The sequence below is a fragment of the Acipenser ruthenus genome, chromosome 29 (assembly GCF_902713425.1).
Source record: "Acipenser ruthenus chromosome 29, fAciRut3.2 maternal haplotype, whole genome shotgun sequence".
Classification (NCBI taxonomy): Eukaryota; Metazoa; Chordata; class Actinopteri; order Acipenseriformes; family Acipenseridae; genus Acipenser; species Acipenser ruthenus.
The window spans coordinates 11,931,860-11,952,680 of NC_081217.1; the positions used below are offsets into that span (position 1 = coordinate 11,931,860).

At 38.8% G+C, this 20,821-nt stretch overlaps 1 protein-coding gene across 4 annotated transcripts in view; it reads right to left on the bottom strand.

Moving 5' to 3' along the window:
- Positions 1-7,721: 7,721 nt before the first annotated feature.
- The window catches only part of LOC117432369 (oocyte zinc finger protein XlCOF26-like), a 37,245-nt gene continuing 24,145 nt past the window's right edge, over positions 7,722-20,821 (bottom strand). For all 4 annotated transcript variants that reach the window (XM_059003616.1, XM_059003615.1, XM_059003617.1 and 1 more), the window contains exon 2: positions 7,722-11,185. In XM_059003616.1, the coding sequence (XP_058859599.1) occupies positions 10,056-11,150 (1,095 nt within the window). In that variant the 5' untranslated portion in view covers positions 11,151-11,185 and the 3' untranslated portion in view covers positions 7,722-10,055. The remainder of the gene's footprint in view (positions 11,186-20,821) is intronic.

Genomic DNA, 20,821 nt, shown 5'->3' on the forward strand with positions numbered 1-20,821 from the left:
CATATCTTTCTCTGGTTGACCCCTCTTTCTAACTTTATTGTTTTGTACATGGGAAATATTTTGGTCTGATTTTACTTTTTCTATATTTCATATTCATAGTGTATATGTTTTGTTACAGATTTGATGTAATTTAAAGTTTTGGTTAGACTACACCTGCGTTTTTCATCACTAGTGTAAAACTGTAAAGAAACATACTTAAATTCATGAAGCTTTCCAATGGCAACATCTTTGGTTGTGATCGAGCCCTCCAGAACTGCGATCCTGTCAAAAGGAATCATCCTTACTGCCAACTTGCCGATGCCCACACCTAAATCACAGGCTTCTCCTGAAGACAGAAAAGTGTTACTATTATTGTAACAATCAACTTTTAACGCACAATAAGACTGACATTACATTTTTCTATATTCACAAATAATGGATTTATTTAATGATAAATATAATGTTTACTGTTTGCATGTTACATCTGACTTAAGCTGGTGCCTGAATGCAAGACAACTTAGAATGGAAACATATAATTAGATTGTTAGGTTTTAAAAACAAGGCTACCCACACTACACTATTGAGATAAGGTATTTTGAAGCTGTTGAATGCAGTGGTCTGTAAATTTTACCATGTGTTATAATACTGATTGATAAAATATATCAATGTTTTAGTGTGTTGACATTGCACTGGACATTTACTAATGTACCCTCAGTCAGTTTGGAACACAGGGAAGTTACAGTGGTTGTTGGGCCAGGACTAACGCCAACTGTCTCTTCAATCTTCTTTTTAAGCTCACTCTTTTTATTTTTATCTACCCTTAGATATGCAATCAGGGAATTGGCTGACATATTCTCAGGTGGACCTATCCTTCTCCTGATCTCCTCTGCTGTCACATTGTATCTTTGGGGGAAAGGTATAAGAATAATAAGATACAAAATATGGCAACATTGCAAAATTGATACACAAATGTAAATTTAATGAAACCATAAAAAGGTATTTACTTAATTCAGAATTAATTTAATTCTGCATTAAGCCTTTATTTATGTTATATTACCTTTTCTTTCTCTTGTTGAAAGAAAGAGGGAGAAGGCTCTCAACTTCAGCAAATACTTGTGGTGTATCCATGCTGTCGGGTATTACAGCTGGGCAAAGCCAGTGATACAGGTGGATGCTGAAGTAACACAGCGACTGTGCTGGAGGAAGGAGGGCATGCCTGTGGCAGTGGGGAAGCAGTGTCGCTTTCTGAACAAGCAGCAGAGGTTGCTGATGTAGCATGAGCTTTTTCAGCATGATTTTTCACTGAAGGAAAAAAATACAACACCTTACTTGCATATAACACTACGTTACTACTTGCTTTAAAGAGCCACTATCGTAGGTTGTAGAAAATGCTGGTATATGGCCTAATGTGTTGGTATATGGCCTAATGTGTTAGTCCAACTGCATCAGTAAAGTACCTGATTTTTTCTCTTTCATTGTTAACATCCTGACACAGATCCTAATGTGTTGGTATGACTCTCAGTAAAGTATCTGATATTTTCTCTTTCATTGTTAACATCCTTTCTAACAACTTATAACACTTTAAAATGTATGCGCCAAAGTGCTGTCCATGAGCAGCAATATTGAAGACATTATTGTGGAGTTTACATTTCAAAGTGTTATAAGTTGTTAGAAAAAAAAAAAAAAAAAATCAGATACTTTACTGACAGTCATACCAACACATCAGGCCATATAACATTTTCTACAAACTACGATAGTGGCTCTTTACATAAACTATTCAGTAATTTGATAAAATATAATTATTTATTCACAAACAATAATTCATACTTACCAGTGACCGAAACCAGCCTGCCAGCCATGTGCCCCTTATAAACCAGCCTGCCAGCCATGTGCCCCTTATAAACCAGCCTGCCAGCCATGTGCCCCTTATAAACAAGCCTGCCAGGCATGTGCCCAATATAAACCAGCCTGCCAGGCAAGTGCCCATTATAAACCAGCCTGCCAGGCAAGTGCCCATTATAAATCAGCCTGTCAGGCAAGTGCCCATTATAAACCAGCCTGCCAGGCATGTGCCCCTTATAAACCAGCCTGCCAGGCAAGTGCTTATTATAAACCAGCCTGCCAGGCATGTGCCCAATAAAAACCAGCCTGCCAGGCATGTGCCCAATAAAAACCAGCCTGCCAGGCATGTGTCCATTATTAACCAGCCTGCCAGGCATGTGCCCATTATAAACCAGCCTGCCAGGCATGTGCCCATTATAAACCAGCCTGCCAGGCAAGTGCCCATTATAAACCAGCCTGCCAGGCATGTGCCCATTATAAACCAGCCTGCCAGGCAAGTGCTTATTATAAACCAGCCTGCCAGGCATGTGCCCAATAAAAACCAGCCTGCCAGGCATGTGCCCAATAAAAACCAGCCTGCCAGGCATGTGTCCATTATTAACCAGCCTGCCAGGCATGTGCCCATTATAAACCAGCCTGCCAGGCATGTGCCCATTATAAACCAGCCTGCCAGGCAAGTGCCCATTAGAAATCAGCCTGTCAGGCAAGTGCCCATTATAAACAAGCCAGCCAGGCATGTGCCCAATATAAACCAGCCTGCCAGGCAAGTGCCCATTATAAACAAGCCTGCCAGGCATGTGCCCAATATAAACCAGCCTGCCAGGCAAGTGCCCATTATAAACCAGCCTGCCAGGCATGTGCCCATTATAAACCAGCCTGCCAGACATGTGTCCATTATAAACCAGCCTGCCAGACATGTGCCCATTATAAACCAGCCTGCCAGGCATGTGCCCATTATAAACCAGCCAGCCAGGCATGTGTCCATTATTAACCAGCCTGCCAGGCAAGTGCCCATTATTAACACCCAATGTAAACCTGCCTTCCAGGCCTCCGTGTTTTAACTACAGTAGTCTTACCAGCTCGTAAATTAATCATTTAGTTTAGAGTAACCAACCTTGTTATTCTGTTACCAATATTTGCTTAAGACATAGTACAGTAGCATAACTTCAGCTGACATGCCTGGTAAGTTTATTATATTTTTAACAGCAAATCAATTATAAATTGTGTAACTGAATGTTGTGGATCACTGTGAACAACTTGCACACACATTACAGCATAAATACTATGTTGCACATAAAGTGAATAATTAAAATATACGTTTGAACAACAAAACGAGACAAAGGTAGAGATTAAGCATCACTAATATTTGAAATGATAGCTACACTTAAAAAAAAAAAAACAGTATATAATACAACTTAACAGAAGAAGATATTCATATTCATATTTAAGGCGTAACTTTGTGTGCATACGTTGTGCTAAAAACTGTATTTTGAGAAGATGAATAAAACATCCTACCTTTTTCATTCCAAATCTATTCTGCTGCAAAATCTTGGCGCGCAGTTTTCAGTTTGAATGTGAGGGCGTGGAAACAGGCAGCTTTTGCCCTTAGAAGGCGTGTTTCCTTTGTGATGTAACTGAGGAGGCGGGTTTTCGCAGAGAGGTGTTTTATTACACTATGTAACACAATTTTTGTTCCTGGGTAGTAAGTGTTATTTCCTAATTGCTTATGCCTCAAAAGTATAGAAAATGGCTATTATACCCCACAAACTTTGCTTTTGTGACCAGGACAGTGATATTTTGAAATTTACCTATTTCCAATGAGAAAACAGGCAAATTTGTGTCTTTTCGTTCACATAAAGTCAGAAAAAAACAACATACGAATCCAAATTAACATGTATTTGTACTAAAGTAATACAAAAATGACTACAAAAGATTTAGAAGTGAGTAGTTTTTCGAGATTTACGATTATACTGTAAATCACTTTCACGAATCAGCCCCCAAATGTAGTCTCCCATCATGTTCTCGTTATACTGTCCTTGGTAGCGGAGTTCAAAGTCCAGTATATCCTGGTGGAAGCGCTCGCCTTGCTCCTCCGAGTACGCTCCCATGTTCTCCTTGAATTTATCAAGATGAGCATCAAGGATATGGACTTTGAGGGATATCCTACAGCCCATTGTGCCATAGTTCTTCACCAGAGTCTCAACCAGCTCCACATAGTTTTCGGCCTTGTGATTGCCCAGGAAGCCCCGAACCACTGCGACAAAGCTGTTCCAAGCCGCTTTCTCCTTACTAGTGAGCATCTTGGGGAATTCAGTGCACTCCAGGATCTTCTTTATCTGTGGTCCGACGAAGACACCGGCTTTGACCTTTGCCTCAGAAAGCTTAGGGAAGAAGTCTTGAAGGTACTTGAAGGCTGCCGACTCCTTATCTAGAGCTCTGACAAATTGTTTCTTAAGGCCCAATTTGATGTGCAGTGGTGGCATCAGCACCTTCCGGGGGTCCACCAGTGGCTCCCACTTGACGTTGTTCCTCCCCACAGAGAATTCGGTCCGCTGTGGCCAGTCCCACCTGTGGTAGTGCGCCTTGGTGTCCCTGCTGTCCCAAAGGCAAAGATAGCAGGGAAACTTGGTAAAACCTCCTTGGAGACCAATCAGGAATGCCACCATTTTGAAGTCTCCTATGACCTCCCAGCCATACTCATCATAATTCAAGGCATCCAGCAAGGTCTTGATGCTGTTGTAATCCTCTTTGAGGTGCACCGAGTGAGCCAGGGGAAGAGACGGGTCCTTGTTACCATTATAAAGCAGCACGGCTTTGAGGCTCCTGGATGAGCTGTCATTGAAGGACAGTATAACGAGAGAGACTACTTTTGGGAGACTACATTTGGGGTCTGATTCGTGAAAGTGATTTACAGTATAATTGTAAATCTCGAAAAACTACTCACTTCTAAATCTTTTGTATTCATTTTTGTATTACTTTAGTATAAATACATGTTAATTTGGATTCATATGTTGTTTTTTTCTGACTTTATGTGAACGAAAAGACACAAATTTGCCCGTTTTCTCATTGGAAATAGGTCAATTTCAAAATATCACTGTCCTGGTCACAAAAGCAAAGTTTGTGGGGTATAATAGCCATTTTCTATACTTTTGAGGCATAAGCAATTAGGAAATAACACTTACTACCCAGGAACAAAAAAAAATAAAATAAATTGTTACACGGTGTTATCTGCCTAATAGGATGCAGCAGAAAAGATCTCAAATAAATAATTTGTAGCGTGCACGGGGGAAGGCAGCAGTAGGCCTGGTAGGTGACGTAATCACACACAGAGACATAAGCCCGATATACGCTCCTTGCAAGGGAGCTGGTTCTTTTGTACAGCGGTATCGGCGCTATGCTTCAGTGCGAGAGGTCCCGGGTTCGTGCCCGCCCTCCATTTGTGTGTGGATTGCCTCGCTCTGTGTGATGCGCCTGCCTGCGAAAACCAAGATCGCTACAATATAAACTGAACAAAGACTTTTCCAAACTTTAGCCAATACGGTTATGATTATTATTATAACATGCATGGCCTTGGAACCGGTCCAAGGATGCAGGTTGTTAGGTGCTGTTTACAGCTCTAGTGGTTCAGACCTAACAAGCTGAATTGAGATACCAGCGGTCGAATCCATGCGCCGGCTCCCATTTCCTAATTAAGACATTAAACTGACAGGGATTATCAAGAAATAATAATACAATCTACTATATAATAATACAGTGTCAAAACTTCAAACCGTAACAAATGCAGCCATACACACCAGTGAACATAAACTAAGTACTACCAGTACAGAGTGAATTTAATGGAACGTAAGCAAAATAAGCTCCATCACAAACTTGCACCTGCAGCCCAAGCAGGTGCCCTGTATTGTATACCTCCTTCTATATTTGATGTACGCCAGGACAGTGTAATAATACAGTGCAATAATAATAATAGGCTTAGTTTAAGTAATAATAATATGTATAGGGCAGGAAATCTAAAATAAATATCAACTTAACGCCTTTTGCAGACTTCAGCCAATGCATAGGTTAGCAAATAATTCATAATCTAGTGAAGCTTGGAGCTTCTGAAAACAAATAATTTATTAGTACTATTGTTAGTCAATTTATAGATCCTGCAAAACATTAGGTTACCTACCGTAACCCTGATTCCCTGAAAGAGAAGACGACCACCAATGACATTACATATGAGATATGCCTGCCCATTGGGTAGGTATCGCTGAGCTCTCTATACCAGAGCTGCCGATAGGCCCCTTCCTGGGATGATGCATTCTGTCCCGCCCACCAAGGGAATAAAACATCCTAAGGAAGCCATTTCTCTTTTTCTATCAAACCCGTGAGGGTGACCGATGCGACCTCGCAGTTGGTGGTCGTCTTCTCTTTCAGGAAACCAGGGATATGGTAAGTAACCTAACATTTCCTTTCAATTCAAAGATGACCACCAATGACATTAAGTATGGGATAATGTATACCAGAGCTGTCGCAAGGGAGAAGGAACGGCAGCATATGAGGGACGCACAACACTGTCTAACCCAAAGGTTAGCGGTGTGAGCTTACACCCTCAAGGACCCTCAAGTGACAGACGAAGAGCTGGTCAGATTGACGCAGAGCTCTTGTCCTATGCACGTAGCATCTCAATGCCCGCACCAGGCAGAGGAAATTCAATCTCTCATCCTGCGTTGAAGCAAACAGAGGTGGATGGAAGGACTCCAGTTCCACAGACTGATTAACGTGGAAGGCTGTGATCACCTTGGGGAGGAAAGCGGGGTTGGTGCGCAGAGACACACTGCTGCCGTCCTCCCAAATACGCATGCAGGAGCTGTGCACAGACAGGGATTACATTTTCAGTCATACATGCACACAAAAACAGTATTGATAGCTTTCATCAGTCAATAATTCATGCCTTTTTTAGCTGACACAAACTGTTTCGTTCCAGTTAATGATACAACACTCATTTGTCCTGTACAGTAAACTACATGCATGTGTTTAACTGTAAAGAACGACTAAACATAGTATTAAACACTGCTCTTTAATTCAGTTCTTTCTTTTTTCTCTCACTCATAACGTGTTCATGACACGCTTTATATCATGAATTATGCCTGCACGTTAGTCATGATATAAAGCGGATTCATCTGCACAGGCAAACAAGCCATATTTTCCCCAGAAGGAAAACAGCTAATGAAGCTTAACGACGGTATCTTTCGACTCCCATTTCAGCCGACAGTTGCAAAATCTGCACATCATTATTTTGTCAGCTGCATACACCCCCCCAGCGTTGTTTAATTGTTAAAAAAAACATGACTATCAGACTTAAAATGACCTTGACTAGCAAAATTGAAAAAGTGAGCCTGCCAGGATTCAATGCACATGGAAACAATGAGAATGTGGCACTGGACAAGCCCAGTTCTACAAATATACACTATAGTCGTCTCATTATAGGTGATGCAAAATACATAAACATTTCATTTCTGTCTGTCAATTCCAGGCAAAATTCCCATCTTACAGCCCCTTGACCTGAGCATAAGCAATCGGTTTACTGAAACACAAGCCCCTCACAGGGCCACTTAACAAACCTGTGTGGGGTATTTCATGTAAACGTAGTGCAGCAGAGTGGAGTGGACAGCAGGGTTTTGGTGTATTTCATGTAAGTGTAGTGCAGCAGAGTGGAGCGGACAGGTGAGATTTCTCTGGTTTGAAGGGACATTCAGGAACAGCATCTCTCTGTTCAGAAGCCTGTATTCCCAACAGGTACTGAGTTTCCTTCAGTCCACATAAGCAAGTCTTCCTGTAAAGAACGTTTATTCACTGTAGGATGAATCAATTGTCCTCACATTGACCATTTACTTGACACAGCCTAGGTTCTCTGGTGTAACTGCTTTATTAGGACATTCACTTTTTACATACATCTTTATGATTAATCTGATGATTACATAATTAAAGTGGAAGTTTTTTTTTTATTTAGGATAAATATAAAAGATAAATGTAAATACATTAAGTATCTCGCTGTATTTCATTGGTGAAGCCTGTACAACATGGATATGCTTCTGCATCTAACTTCCCCACAATCAGCCTTGATGTGTCTATTCAGAAACAATTTGTTGCTGTAACAGTCAGAGCATGGCAAACAAAACAGAAACAGAGAATGTGCAGAACACATAAGATATACTAAACTATCCTTTTAAAAGGAGTGCTAAACAAGGCTTTAAAACACATTTTCTTACCTTATTTACACAAGCAATATTATCACTGATCCCACTTCCTTCTACCTGCTGCTTCCTGGTACCGTATCACTTCATGTGTTGTAATGGAAAGTCGCTGCAATCCAATCACACCACGTGTACCAGCAAGCATGTCCTGAATGCATGGAGTGAGAAAATGGATTCTAAAGTATTGATAAGCACTCCTTTAAAGTAACTGTTAAAATGCTGAATTTGGCATGAGAGGCAAGCGCAAGCTTCTTTAACACCAGAACCGCCCGGGCAGTCACTGTGATGTTAAAGATACACGGTTGTCCGTTCTTGACTTTACTTAAATACATGTATTAAATACCCTGATGGCGTTTGAAAGGCATGATCGCAAAAATAAAGTTATAATCTACTCTACCTAGAACCGCCAAAGCCATCACCGACTGCCTTTTACAATACGTTTTTATTATGAATATAACCTACAATATTCGATTTAATTTTTATATTTAAGCCTGTTGTTATCTCTACTGCAGCCATCAATTCCTTTGTTTTGTACAAGGAATGCACTGGGGAAAATATCAGTAGGAGAGATTTCATCTTGAAGCTAGGCACAGCGCTTTGGCAGAAACTTTTCGATCAGAAAACTGCCAAGCTGCAGGCTGCAGCAGCTCAACCTGGATTCAGTGCTGCACCGAGTGACAACACGCAAGAGAAAATGTGTTACTTTTGTTTTAAAATAAAAACAACTTTCGTTTTTACAGTTTTGTATGTACATATACTTGCTTGAATAAAACATTTTAATATTGATGTTGTTTCAAATGTAAGTCATAATCACTGCCGACAGTGATTTTAGGTAGGAGTATAACCGCGGTGGTTCTAGTGTTAAATTAGCACCCAAGGATGCAAGCGTTCTCTTTCTGCCCTCTCGATAGCTCGAAATGTGGCTCGTCCCTCAACACACTGGCTGCATTGCTTTGTATTTATTTTAAATAGATTTTTAGCAACTTGAATATATAATGCTTATTGCGATATTTACTTCTCCTTACTAAACTAAACATTAACAACATGTTGCACACACACCAAAAAAAAAAACTAAAAAAGAGCAATTCATTTTCGTATAGCCAGCAAGGTACTGCATTCCTGCGACTTTGTAGGAGCTGCCTTGACAGCAATCTAGACAGTACAACAAGGGGGGTGCTCCCAGTCCAGGCATCTAGACAGTACAACAGGGGGGTGCTCCCAGTCCAGGCATCTAGACGGTACAACAGGGGGGTGCTCCCAGTCCAGGCATCTAGACAGTACGACAGGGGGGTGCACCCAGTCCAGGCATCTAGACAGTACAACAGGGTCGTCCCAGTACAGGCATACAAATACACATCCATTAGGAAAAATACGGACATTACAACACTTAGTAAGTGACAATACAGAATACAGTTTCATAGTGAAAATATCAATATATAATAGCATAACAATATTGATTTATGTTTAAAATAGAACGGCTTGCAAGCCTGCCCTGCAGAGGTAAGAATAAAAAAAGTCAGGATTATTCCTTTCTATTACAACTGTTGTGCTTGGTAGACATTTTTTCCAGAAATGTATTAAGTTTAATAAATGACATGATCAGAAGTGACAAACTACAGAATTATGCAGCATGGCTGGCTAATTTCATTGTACAACTTACAAACTGTAGTGTGCAACAGGTATTACCAGAGTTTGTATTAATGAGAATTGACTATTTGAATATAAAAAAAAACTATTTTATGCAGGTGGCATGTAGTTTGCATTATATTTCCAACCAACAATTTGTTCTGTGTTCAAAATGCGCGAGTTAAAAATGCGAGTCCTGCAGATTGTCCCTTTCTCGCAGCCATCCCTTTATTGATGCCATTTATCTTGTTCACAAGTTCAATATTCAGAGTCTAAGTTGTCTTTCTGATATTCACTCAATGAAGTCCTCTGTATAAACTTGAGTAGCCTCATGAGTGATTTAAGAGTTCAGTTAACCTTCTGGTCTAGTTACTTCTGTGGACACGTTTTCTCTTCAGCATGAATTTGCTCATGCTTTCTAAGAAGATACGTCCGCCCGAAACTTGCATCACATTCCGTACAATGGTATGGCTTCTCTCCTGTGTGAGTTCGTAGGTGTATTTTAAGGCTTCCTAAATGGTAAAAACCTTTATCACACTGAGTACAGTGAAATGGTTTCTCTTCTGTGTGAGTCCACTGGTGAGTTTTAAAGTGCCCTAATGCATTGAAAGTCTTCCCGCACTCGTTACACTGATAGGGTTTCTCTCCTGTGTGAAGTCGCTGGTGTGTTCGAAGGTGTCCTAACTGAATGAAGCTCTTCTCGCATTCAGTACACTGATATGGCTTCTCGCCTGTGTGAATTCGCTGGTGATTTTTGAGGGTTCCTAACTCGTTAAAACTCTTGCCACATTCAGAACAAGCATATGGTTTCTCCCCTGTGTGAATTCGCTGATGACTTTTAAGGGTTCCAAACTGATTAAAACTCTTTCCACATTCAGTGCAGTTATAAGGTTTTTCTCCTGTATGAATTCTCTGGTGTTTTCGAAGGACTCCTAACTGACTAAATCTCTTTCCACATTCATAACAGGGATGTGGTTTAACTCCTTTGTGAGATAGCTGGTGTCTTTTAAGGTATCTTAATTCACTGTAACTCTTGCTACAGTCGGTACAAGTATATGGTTTCACTCCTGTGTGAACTTGTTCATGTGATTTCAGGTTTCCTAAACGACTGAAACCCTTCCCACATTCAGTACAGAGATGTGGTTTCACTCCTACGTGAATTTGTTGGTGTCTTTTAAAGCTTCCTAAGCGACTGAAACTCTTCCCACAATCACTACATATAAGACAATTGCTTGTGTATTTGGAATGGTCAGACACAGAACCCTGAAGCCCTGCAGTCTCTTGTGAAGGTTCCTCTTCATCAGACTCTTCAGGCTCCTCCTCTTTAATTCTGACAAGCTCCACTTCGAAGACCTCCTCTTTAACATGGACAGGTTTCAGGTCAGGCTCCAGGTCAGGTTCCTCCTCTTTAATTCTGACAAGCTCCACTTCACATACTTCCTCTTTAACATGGACAGGCTCCATCTTTGGTCCTCGCCTTACACCAATATAGGCCAGTTCTGTAAAACATAAAACACAAGTTTTAGTGCAAACCTACCGAAAAACTAGGTAGAATTTAACCTGCAGCCAAACAACCACTGGGCCAACCACAGGATGAGAATAGAACAAATGCAACAGCACTCCAACTAAAGACACAACATGCATGTCCATGAGTGTTCTAACAAGGTCCCGTCCTGAGTGCAATTATGTTTACAAATTATATACAAATGCCCTTTTATTTTGCTGTAATACATGCTCATTTTCAATCTTGCTTAGTTAAATTTGTATTGTACTCAATTATTTAAGGATGAATCTGTTGATTTGTAAGCAATACAGTACACCCTCGCTATACGCCCTTCACTATAACGAACCTGGCCCCCAAATAAAAAAAAACTAATTAAAAAACAAACACACTGTCACCATCCCGGTCTGTACGCACGGGATGCCCCTCCGCAGTGAACTCAGCTCTTTTGCCTTAATAAAAAGCACATGCTGTGAAACTATGCCTCCAAAACGAAAATCATTTTATGTTGCAACAAAGCTGGAAACTATCGTTTGGTTGTTTGAAAAAAGGGGTAACACAGGCACATCTCTGTCATGAATATGGTTGTCAAAAAGCACTCTTTTTAGCTTGTTCAGCAACCATCTGGCACAGCAAAATTGATTAAAGAAGAAAAAACAACTTAAGGATCTGAAACTTTTGAGGTCAGGTTGATTTAGAATAAAAGCTTGGTTTGGGATTCTTGCATGTTGGATTAAGATTTGGTGCACTGTGAAACGATTCATGATTTTGAATAAAGGTTCATCTTCAATTTGGATTTTTGCTTTTGTGCTGCATTTTAATTCTTTAACAAATAGGATAAAGCAAAGGCAGAATACTGCAGACATGAGACAAACAGGTACATGTAATTCTGCTTTTATTCACAATCTCATCTCGTTAACTTACTCCAACAGTTTATCGTTCATTTTGATTGTCCTTTTGCAGGGGTGTGCATAATTCATAAATCGCCCGACACAAGATGTGTGTGAGGGACAACAAGTTTTACCGTTATACTTTGACATCAGACAAGTACTTTCTTTTCTTCTTTTGTCAATGCTCTGTTGCTAGAAAAACTCCCATAGATTTCTATGGAGTCGAGCAAGGTCCTGAAAACTCTAAACTGCGGAAGTCTCGCACATACAAAAGAAAAAAAAAATGCATAACTCTAAACCTCAAAGCAAAAATATATACAGAGTACACAAATACACATATCATTTTAATTCACAAACCCTCAGTCACCCACAGCAAGACACATTAAATACAGAACACAGTAAAACATCGCAATCCAAACGTCTAGGGAAGCAGCGTCTTTGAAAACAGGAACCATTTATTAAATACCAGCAGCAAAGTTCGTTCCGCCTGCAGCGGAGGTGTTTTGTAGAATGCTTTAATTCAGCTCTACAGGCAGTGTTCTGAAGCACCAGTGTTGTGCTGGGAAATCACAGGGGCATAAACTTACTGACGTTCGGATTTGTGATGTTTTACTGTATATGAATACTAGTTCACTTTGACCTGTAGGAATACATTTATTTAGAAATAAGTAAATTGATTAGACTTTAGATTTAGTATAGAATGAAGTAATGTTTTTTGTTAATCATGGAAAAGACAGACAAATGGAGATCTGTGAAAGCTAAGATGTCTGGTTGTAACTTTGCAACTCAGAACTTTTATCTTCAATAAACTACACTTATCTGGACTCGAAAGCAAGAAGCCCGCAACTTCTCTTTCGCTTCTTCTTTTATTGCTTATCACAACATGACCCGATTAATCCAACACTTCATTTGTCAGAATTGAAATCCGACATAGATTTGAGATATTAATGTTCCTTAAATACATCACTGCAAAACATGTCTGTATAAGACAAAGAATGCACTCTTTAAACAAAAGCTGTTTGTGTCTATTATTATTATTATTATTATTATTATTATTATTATATACAATGACCCATTTATACAGTTGGGTTTTTCCTGGAGCAATCTAGGTAAAGTACCTTGCTTAAGGGTACAGCAGCAGTGTCCCCCACCAGGGATTGAACCCACGACCCTCCGGTCAAGAGTCCAGAGCCCTAACCACTACTCCACACTGCTGCCCACAAGAACAATAACAATATTAATAATCAGGGGTTCATAACAGAAAACTGCTACTGATGTTAACCTGACATGCAAAGTGAAATTCATGCATTTGAATATGTTAATTAGAAAATGCACAAAATACCTCAACTTATGTAGGAGTTTAAACTAAAACCGACTTGTTACACTTAACTTTTAATTCATTGCTACATCGGTTTTAAGTTATTTTCTGCATTCAATCATAGTAAGTTACTTACTCTCTTGCCACGGATTGTATGTATATACACAAAGTATGTTTATGAACATACATCAGAGACATTGGGCAAGTGAATATAGATTCATATTCAATATTAAAAGTAAGTGATTTTTAATATAGCTAGTAGTAACAGTGAAACAGCACAAGGCTCTTGGTCTGCAGGCTGCTTTACTACACTGGAATAGTAACACTAGGTAAACACTCTAAATAACACAGAGACAGGTACACTCACACTGTTAATAAAATAGAACAGAAATCATGTTTTTTATAATTTAAATAAAAATACACATTGTTTACTTGCATGTAATTGATGATGCTTTCAATCTATACAGTAAGCTTGCATTGCACAACTGCAGCAGACTGAGGCAAAACAAAGCTTTAGTTAACAGTCACCGCTCCAAGCAGGTCATCAGTCACATTTTACTACCAATAATAATAATCTTAACACTACTACTACTACTGCTAAATAATATGAACTTACGCTTGACCCCAGAGAGTCGCTTGTGCAGTTTGCATTCACCATTTTTTTTTTTTTTTGGTCATCTGGGCATTTAACAAAAAAATCCCAAACAGCAGAGGGGTTTTGAGACATTTCATTCAATACAGCGCTTTGCTGTCGAGATGGTGAATGAAGAAATTTGCCTCTGGTGAGGGGGGAGGGACGGACGAAATTAAAATTTAGTGTTAGTGTATATTTTGTATGTTTCAAACATATCCTACCATAGCACTTCTCTTACACTGTCTTGTACACAAGGTATCCAGTACATATTTTACTGAAGCACTACAACCGCTAGTGGTACCGCCCCAGTGCTTTGGCATAATAATATACCGTGCTTCATACATGACAGCGGTGCCAAATAGAGTTGGTAAGTATAATGATTTGGTAGAGGATTTTAATACAACAACTATTGTTAAGTAATATGCATTATACAAATCAAAAGATCAAATTTTGCATGCGAGTGACATTTAATGTGTGATTTATAGTATTCACACAATGTGAAACGATTTCTGTTAACAGAAAGAAAAAAAAAACCCATACAGTGCGTGAATGGTGTCTGACAAACCTTTGCAGGTTTAAAACAATCTTCTAATTCCTGGCTAGAGAACGAACCCTCAAACCTTCTAATACAGCCCTACACAGAACTGAGGCAGCAGGGGGACTAAAGCTCAGTGAAACTGACATGAGTTAGTCAAAAAACCTAAAAACAAAACAAACGTGTGTATCGGGCACAGGATTTTAAAAAAAAAAAAAATCTAAAAAAACATCCAGGCCCTAACTAACAGGATTCTTCAAATTAGTATCCATCAACCTTACCTAATATTTATGCAGAGTGACAGATAACCTACAGGAAGTGTGCTTTCTCTTATGCCTTACTGCTAGAACTAAAAGGTTGCTGCTCAAAAAATTTGAAAAATACCTTACTAAAAAAAAAAAAAAAAAGTCATTTTTCTGCTGGCTGGTAAGGGAACTTCATGTTCAAATCAACAGGACGTTACAAAACTCCAACATAAAGACTCCACTTCTAATGATATGATTAAAGCATACTGTACCGTTGATGGCATCCCTGCTCATCACTAATTGCATTGGTCTAACAGTACTGTAAATGAGCATCGAGGATAAAAAACACACTTTGAGAAGCCATTCCTGTAATTTCAAAACAAAACTTTCACCCCCACCCAAAAGGGGTTTTAAACAAATGTTGTGTTTCCAGTTACAAAAGCAGTAACTTGAGTCACAGATTGAACGGCAGTAATTGGGTTCCTTGGCCTTGCAGAGCTTCACAAAGACCTGTCCAGACCCTCAATCAAATCGGTGCAAACACTGGCTTTTTCATTCTAACTTGCTGTATTTGAGCTTAGTTCACATCTAAAATCGGACAGTAAATACTAAAAGACATAATTGGTCCAAATTAATTTTATCTACCAAAACCAGCTAATAAATACTTTGCACAGAGGAAAGCAACCAATCCCATACCTGTAACTGCCGAGTCAGCCAATCACAGCCTGTCAGCTCGACTGGAGCTCAGACAGCTTCTTCCATGGCTACTGATTTTCCACAATCTCTGAATCACGGACAGAATCGTGGAATTAAGCATTTTGGGAATGGAATTCTGCTTTGCAACTGCACTTTAAAAAAAAAAAAAAAAAAAAAAAACTGCGCAAAGTCTTTTGCCACTGTTATTCTCCTATAAAAAATAATGGATTGCTTTGAAAACGACACTACCCAGAAGCCCAGCGATGACGCTTGTATAAAACGTTTTTGTATGTTTATTTGGATCATTGAATAACGAGAAAGCGGGTGGTTTTGTGGGCGTAGCAACTAGCTGTTTTGTGAGTTCTATGGAATAATTTCTGAGTTGTATATACAGAAAAGTGAAAAGTACCTGAAAAAAATGATAGTCAATAATAAGAATAATAATATTACATACTCAAAGTGATTTTTAGTTCTTTTTACTCCTGTTGCTATAACATGGCGCTCTCTACTCTAGCTACAGTAGTAAGAACAGAATTGTAGATTCAACAATGAATGGACCAATAAATATTTATTTTACCAACTGTATCGAATGCAAAGCCAATGTGTTTATTGTGCAATGAATGTGTGTCAGTAGTTAAGGAATACAATATGAAAAGGCATTTTGAAACCAAACAAGGCTTTTGGAAATACGTATCCAGAGGGTGCTGATCTCTTCTTAACAGTTATACTATTGATATGTCACATACATTTTAAAATGCTTGTAATGACACACTCTTACATTCTCACACTGTTCTGTTATTAAAGTACTATTCATATGGTAACATGTGTAAGTCTTCTTCAATATATGAACATTAAGTTATGTAATATTTATTATTGCTTAAAAATGTGCAAAGTAAAATACTCTGGCCTACCTACTCCTAATGTTTTCCCCCCCCAATCTGTCCCCCTTTAATTAAAAAAATTAGTTGAAGAGCCCTGCTCTAACTAAGGTAATTCTGTCTGTCCAGGTTAATACAGAAACACATGCAAGCAGCTTTGCAGTACAGCATAAACCAGTCTGCGTTGTTGCAAATGAAACTACACATGAAGTGTCCTGAACATTGTGGTTAGTTTGTAATTTTATGGAAATGGTATATTTATTATTTTCCTGGTACCCCTTCAGTTGTAAGTGGCGAATCACGTCGAGCTGCAGGTCATGGTTTTTTAAATTTAAATGATTTAAATTAACATGCTGGCTTCAAAGTGCCAGTTTCTGATGAGGAAACACTTCTGATTTAAAATGTCACCTAGATTTATGTCTGCAAAAAACTAAAGTACCCTAAAACAGCCCCCTAAAAATGTGAAGTTTTTATTCAAGTTAAAAACAAATGTTATTACCTTATGAAAACATGTCTATGGCCACTTTGTTTACTGCGAAGACACAACAATGGTATTATATTTATTTATTTTTAAAGCGTTGTCTAGTTTGGTTTTGCTTGAAATACACAATATTTTTTGTAGTGCATTCTGTGAAGCAAGGCCTTTCTTACTTCTGGGATATTTTTCCACTTTAATAGAGTGTTACATACAGAGCTCCAGATAAGGTTTTGGGTTGTTTTATTTCAGCACTGCTCACAGCAAAGCAAGATCAACAGTAAAAATTGACTTCTGGAGCATCAAGGCCCCTGCAATACAAGACTGGCTGAAAATGTGTATGGAATTGGTGCCTGCACCTTTATTATGGTACAGTTGTAATATGGTAAACAGCATGCTGCAGCTCCCATGCTCAGTGTTAGTCAAGTCCTGATCTGACAGCATGTACTGTAACACAGACAGCGTTTATGATTACATGTTACTGTTTATTTCAGTAAAAACAAGTTTAAATTGCAGTGTGTTCGTTCTGCTATTTTAGATATTAAATACACCACAGCAAACACATTGTCATATTATTTCACTACTTCTCATATTTTCAGGAGTACAATCGGAGAGCTAAATTTAGTGAATGTCAGTTTATTTTACTACAGTCAAGCAAGCTGCAATACATTTCATCTCTATCTAGCTATCTATCTATCTACATCTACATATATAATTTATTATCAGCAGTGCACTTCTTAATTACAGTCCCAAGTATTTCTATGTATTTAGGCACTCTACGATTTGACTGGCGAAAGACAATGTAGGTTTATGTTATCTTCAATATCAAGCCATACAGATAAGTAACATAAGGAAAAGCATTAACTTATAAAACAGTTCACTGAATATCACAGGCACTTTTTTTTTTTTTAGCGGTTGCCTCCGACAATGGTTCCAGTTGGATTTGTAGCTGCACTGGGGTGTTTATGCTTCAACCTGAGTAGCTTTGAATTTCTTATTCTTACTGTGATTGGCTGCAAAGACAGCAGGGCTAGACAGAGACAGGATCATGTTTGTTGGGTTGTTTTTTCTTGTGTACAGTTCCCTAATAACGGAAGACATTGTATTGTGGGAGATGTAGTTGTTAGTGAAAGTTTTATGGGAGGGGAGGCAGACAAGCTGTGAGAGAAATTTGCACATTAAAATTTAAGTTCAGTGCGTATTTGGGATTTTTTAATGCGTAAAAACAGCAGGTACGCAGCTTAGCTGGACCGCTGGTTACATATAATGACTTTGATAACGTTTTGAAAATGAGCGAATATCCAAACATGAAAATTCCATGCTCATCCCAGCACTAGATCAAAAGTTTGCAACATTATTCTAAAAGGAAAAAATAAAGCTATCAATGTTTCAAAACACAAATTACCGTTGTGTTAATTGAAGTGCTCTTACTTACACGCACCCACGGTATTCCTAATTTTTTGTTTGAGAAAAACCTCAGTAAAAGCTATTACTATATTCAAAGTTGATTTAGAATGTTGTTGTTTTTTTTTTTTAAATCAAAGTTTATCTTTCAAATTAGACTTGGTGACTATTTGGTTAAAAAAAGAATGCTATATATATATTATATCTATCTATCTATCTATATATATATCAGTATTGGTATTTAATCAGTGGCGCTTCATCTTTCCTGTCTTTTTAAAGCACCCTTTTCCACATCCCGTAAATCTCAAGTCAAGTATCGATACTCTGTGTCACCGTTACAATTTCTGACACCACCACTCTTTATTGATGTTAACAGATTCTATCGGAGACTTGAATTTGACACACTGAAACAAGGTCCCCGCTCTGCTTTGCAATGCACTCAGGGAGTTGCAGTCTAGGCTACAAGGCTGAAGTAAACCTTGCTGCATAGACACATACAACATGCTGCAGAGACGCACACATGCTGCAGAGACACACACAACATGCTGCATAGACGCACACATGCTGCAGAGACACACACAACATGCTGCATAGATTATTATTATAATTATTTATTAGCAGACGCCCTTATCCAGGGCGACTTACAATTATTACAATATATCACATTATTTTTTACATACAATGACCCATTTATACAGTTGGGTTTTTACTGGAGCAATCTAGGTAAAGTACCTTGCTCAAGGGTACAGCGGCAGTGTCCCCTACCAGGGATTGAACCCACGACCCTCCGGTCAAGAGTCCAGAGCCCTAACCACTACTCCACACTGCTGCAGAGACACACACAACATACTGCATAGACACACACAACATGCTGCATAGACACACACAACATACTGCTTGCTTCCGAGTTTTACTTGTCCACGTCATTTAGATGTACAGAATATAATGTAGCGAGAAAAACCTATTTTTTATTTGATGATTTAATGATGCATTTGATGCATCTGTAAATACTATTTTTTTACAAAAGGTTCCTGTGGACAAAGGAAATGACATTACTTCTTATTCGAAGCAGAATAGAAATGGATGAAGCATTTCAACATCCTTCTTGCAGGAAGCAGAAGTTGTGGGAAAGAGTTGCTGCAGTAATGAAGAACACGGGGGGGAGGGGGCGACACAGTAACTAGAAATGTATGCGACGCAAAGTGGAGGAACCTCATGAGCACCTACAGAAAAAATAAAGACACAAAAATAGTAGTGGGGAGGGTTCTGTTAAGTGGGATTTTTTTGAAATTATTGATGAGGCCTTTGGGTGCAAGGCTAGTAGCGATCCCCCAAGAGAGAAGCTTGCTTCATCTTTATCAAATGATGATGCCAGTTGGTTTACCAGTACTTGCAGCTCTGGTGAACCAACTGACAATCAAGTTAATTTCACGTATTCTCCTTGCAGCACACCCACACTCCCTGCAGCACACCCACACACCCACACTCCCTGCAGCACACCCTCTCTAGTACACTAACTAGCCCCACTCCACTAACAAAAAAAAAGAAAACAAAACAATAATAACGAACCACCAGAATGGTTCAAAAAATTTGTCGAAGAAAGAAGAGAATCTGATTGTTTAAGAGAGGAAAACCAAAAAAAAAAAAATCGAATGATCAATAATTTGACTTCAGTTAAAAAAGAATTGGCGGGTAGACAGAACAGCTAATATATAGTGATTAGAATGTGTAGCATAAATATACATTTTGCAAGTATTGCTATTGTTTTAAAAAAATATATATTGTGTAAGGAATAAATAACTGCTCCACTGTGCATTTTGTATCTTTCATCTTTATATATTATATATATATATATATATATATATTAGTTTAATTAGGGGTTCAATTAATTAATTGAGAGCTCAGTTGGAACAAAAGCCAGAAGACACTGTGGGTCCCCAGGAATGGAGTTGAGAACCACAGGGGCTCTCAATCCTGGCTCTGGGGACCCCGTCTCTTGTTTTTTGTTCCAACATTGAATTTCTTAATGGAATCCTTAATTAATTTGAGATTTGCACTTATGTATACAATTGTATAAGGAACTTGAAATATCTAACTTTTTATAATCTAAACCATTTAAAAAGTCTAAGCAATCAAACACCTTTCTACGTTAGTGTATTATAAGGTCTGCTATTGCATCTCGTTTAAGGGCTGCTTCACTGTACTGGTCGTTAAGAGTGTTGTTTATGTCATCATTGGGATCATTTCTGGGGGTTCACTGCCAGAGCAAGCAAATATTGTGCAGTACGCAGCATACTAAAATGACCTTTGCCATTAAGTCAGTCCTATACTGTAGCAGGGCAGAGCCCTGCCTGTAAATAATATTGTTATGTGGTGATTTGGTGGTGGCTGGCAGGGATGGGGTTAATTTCCTATCCCTGCCAAAATACATGTGAGAATGTGGCTGGAGCTAATTGAATCATTGATAATTAGGCTCCAGCCACATGCTATAAAAAGGGGAAAAATCCTTTGTTTGGGAGAGGTGTTTTGGGTGAGTGGTTGTTTGTTAGTGCTGTGTTT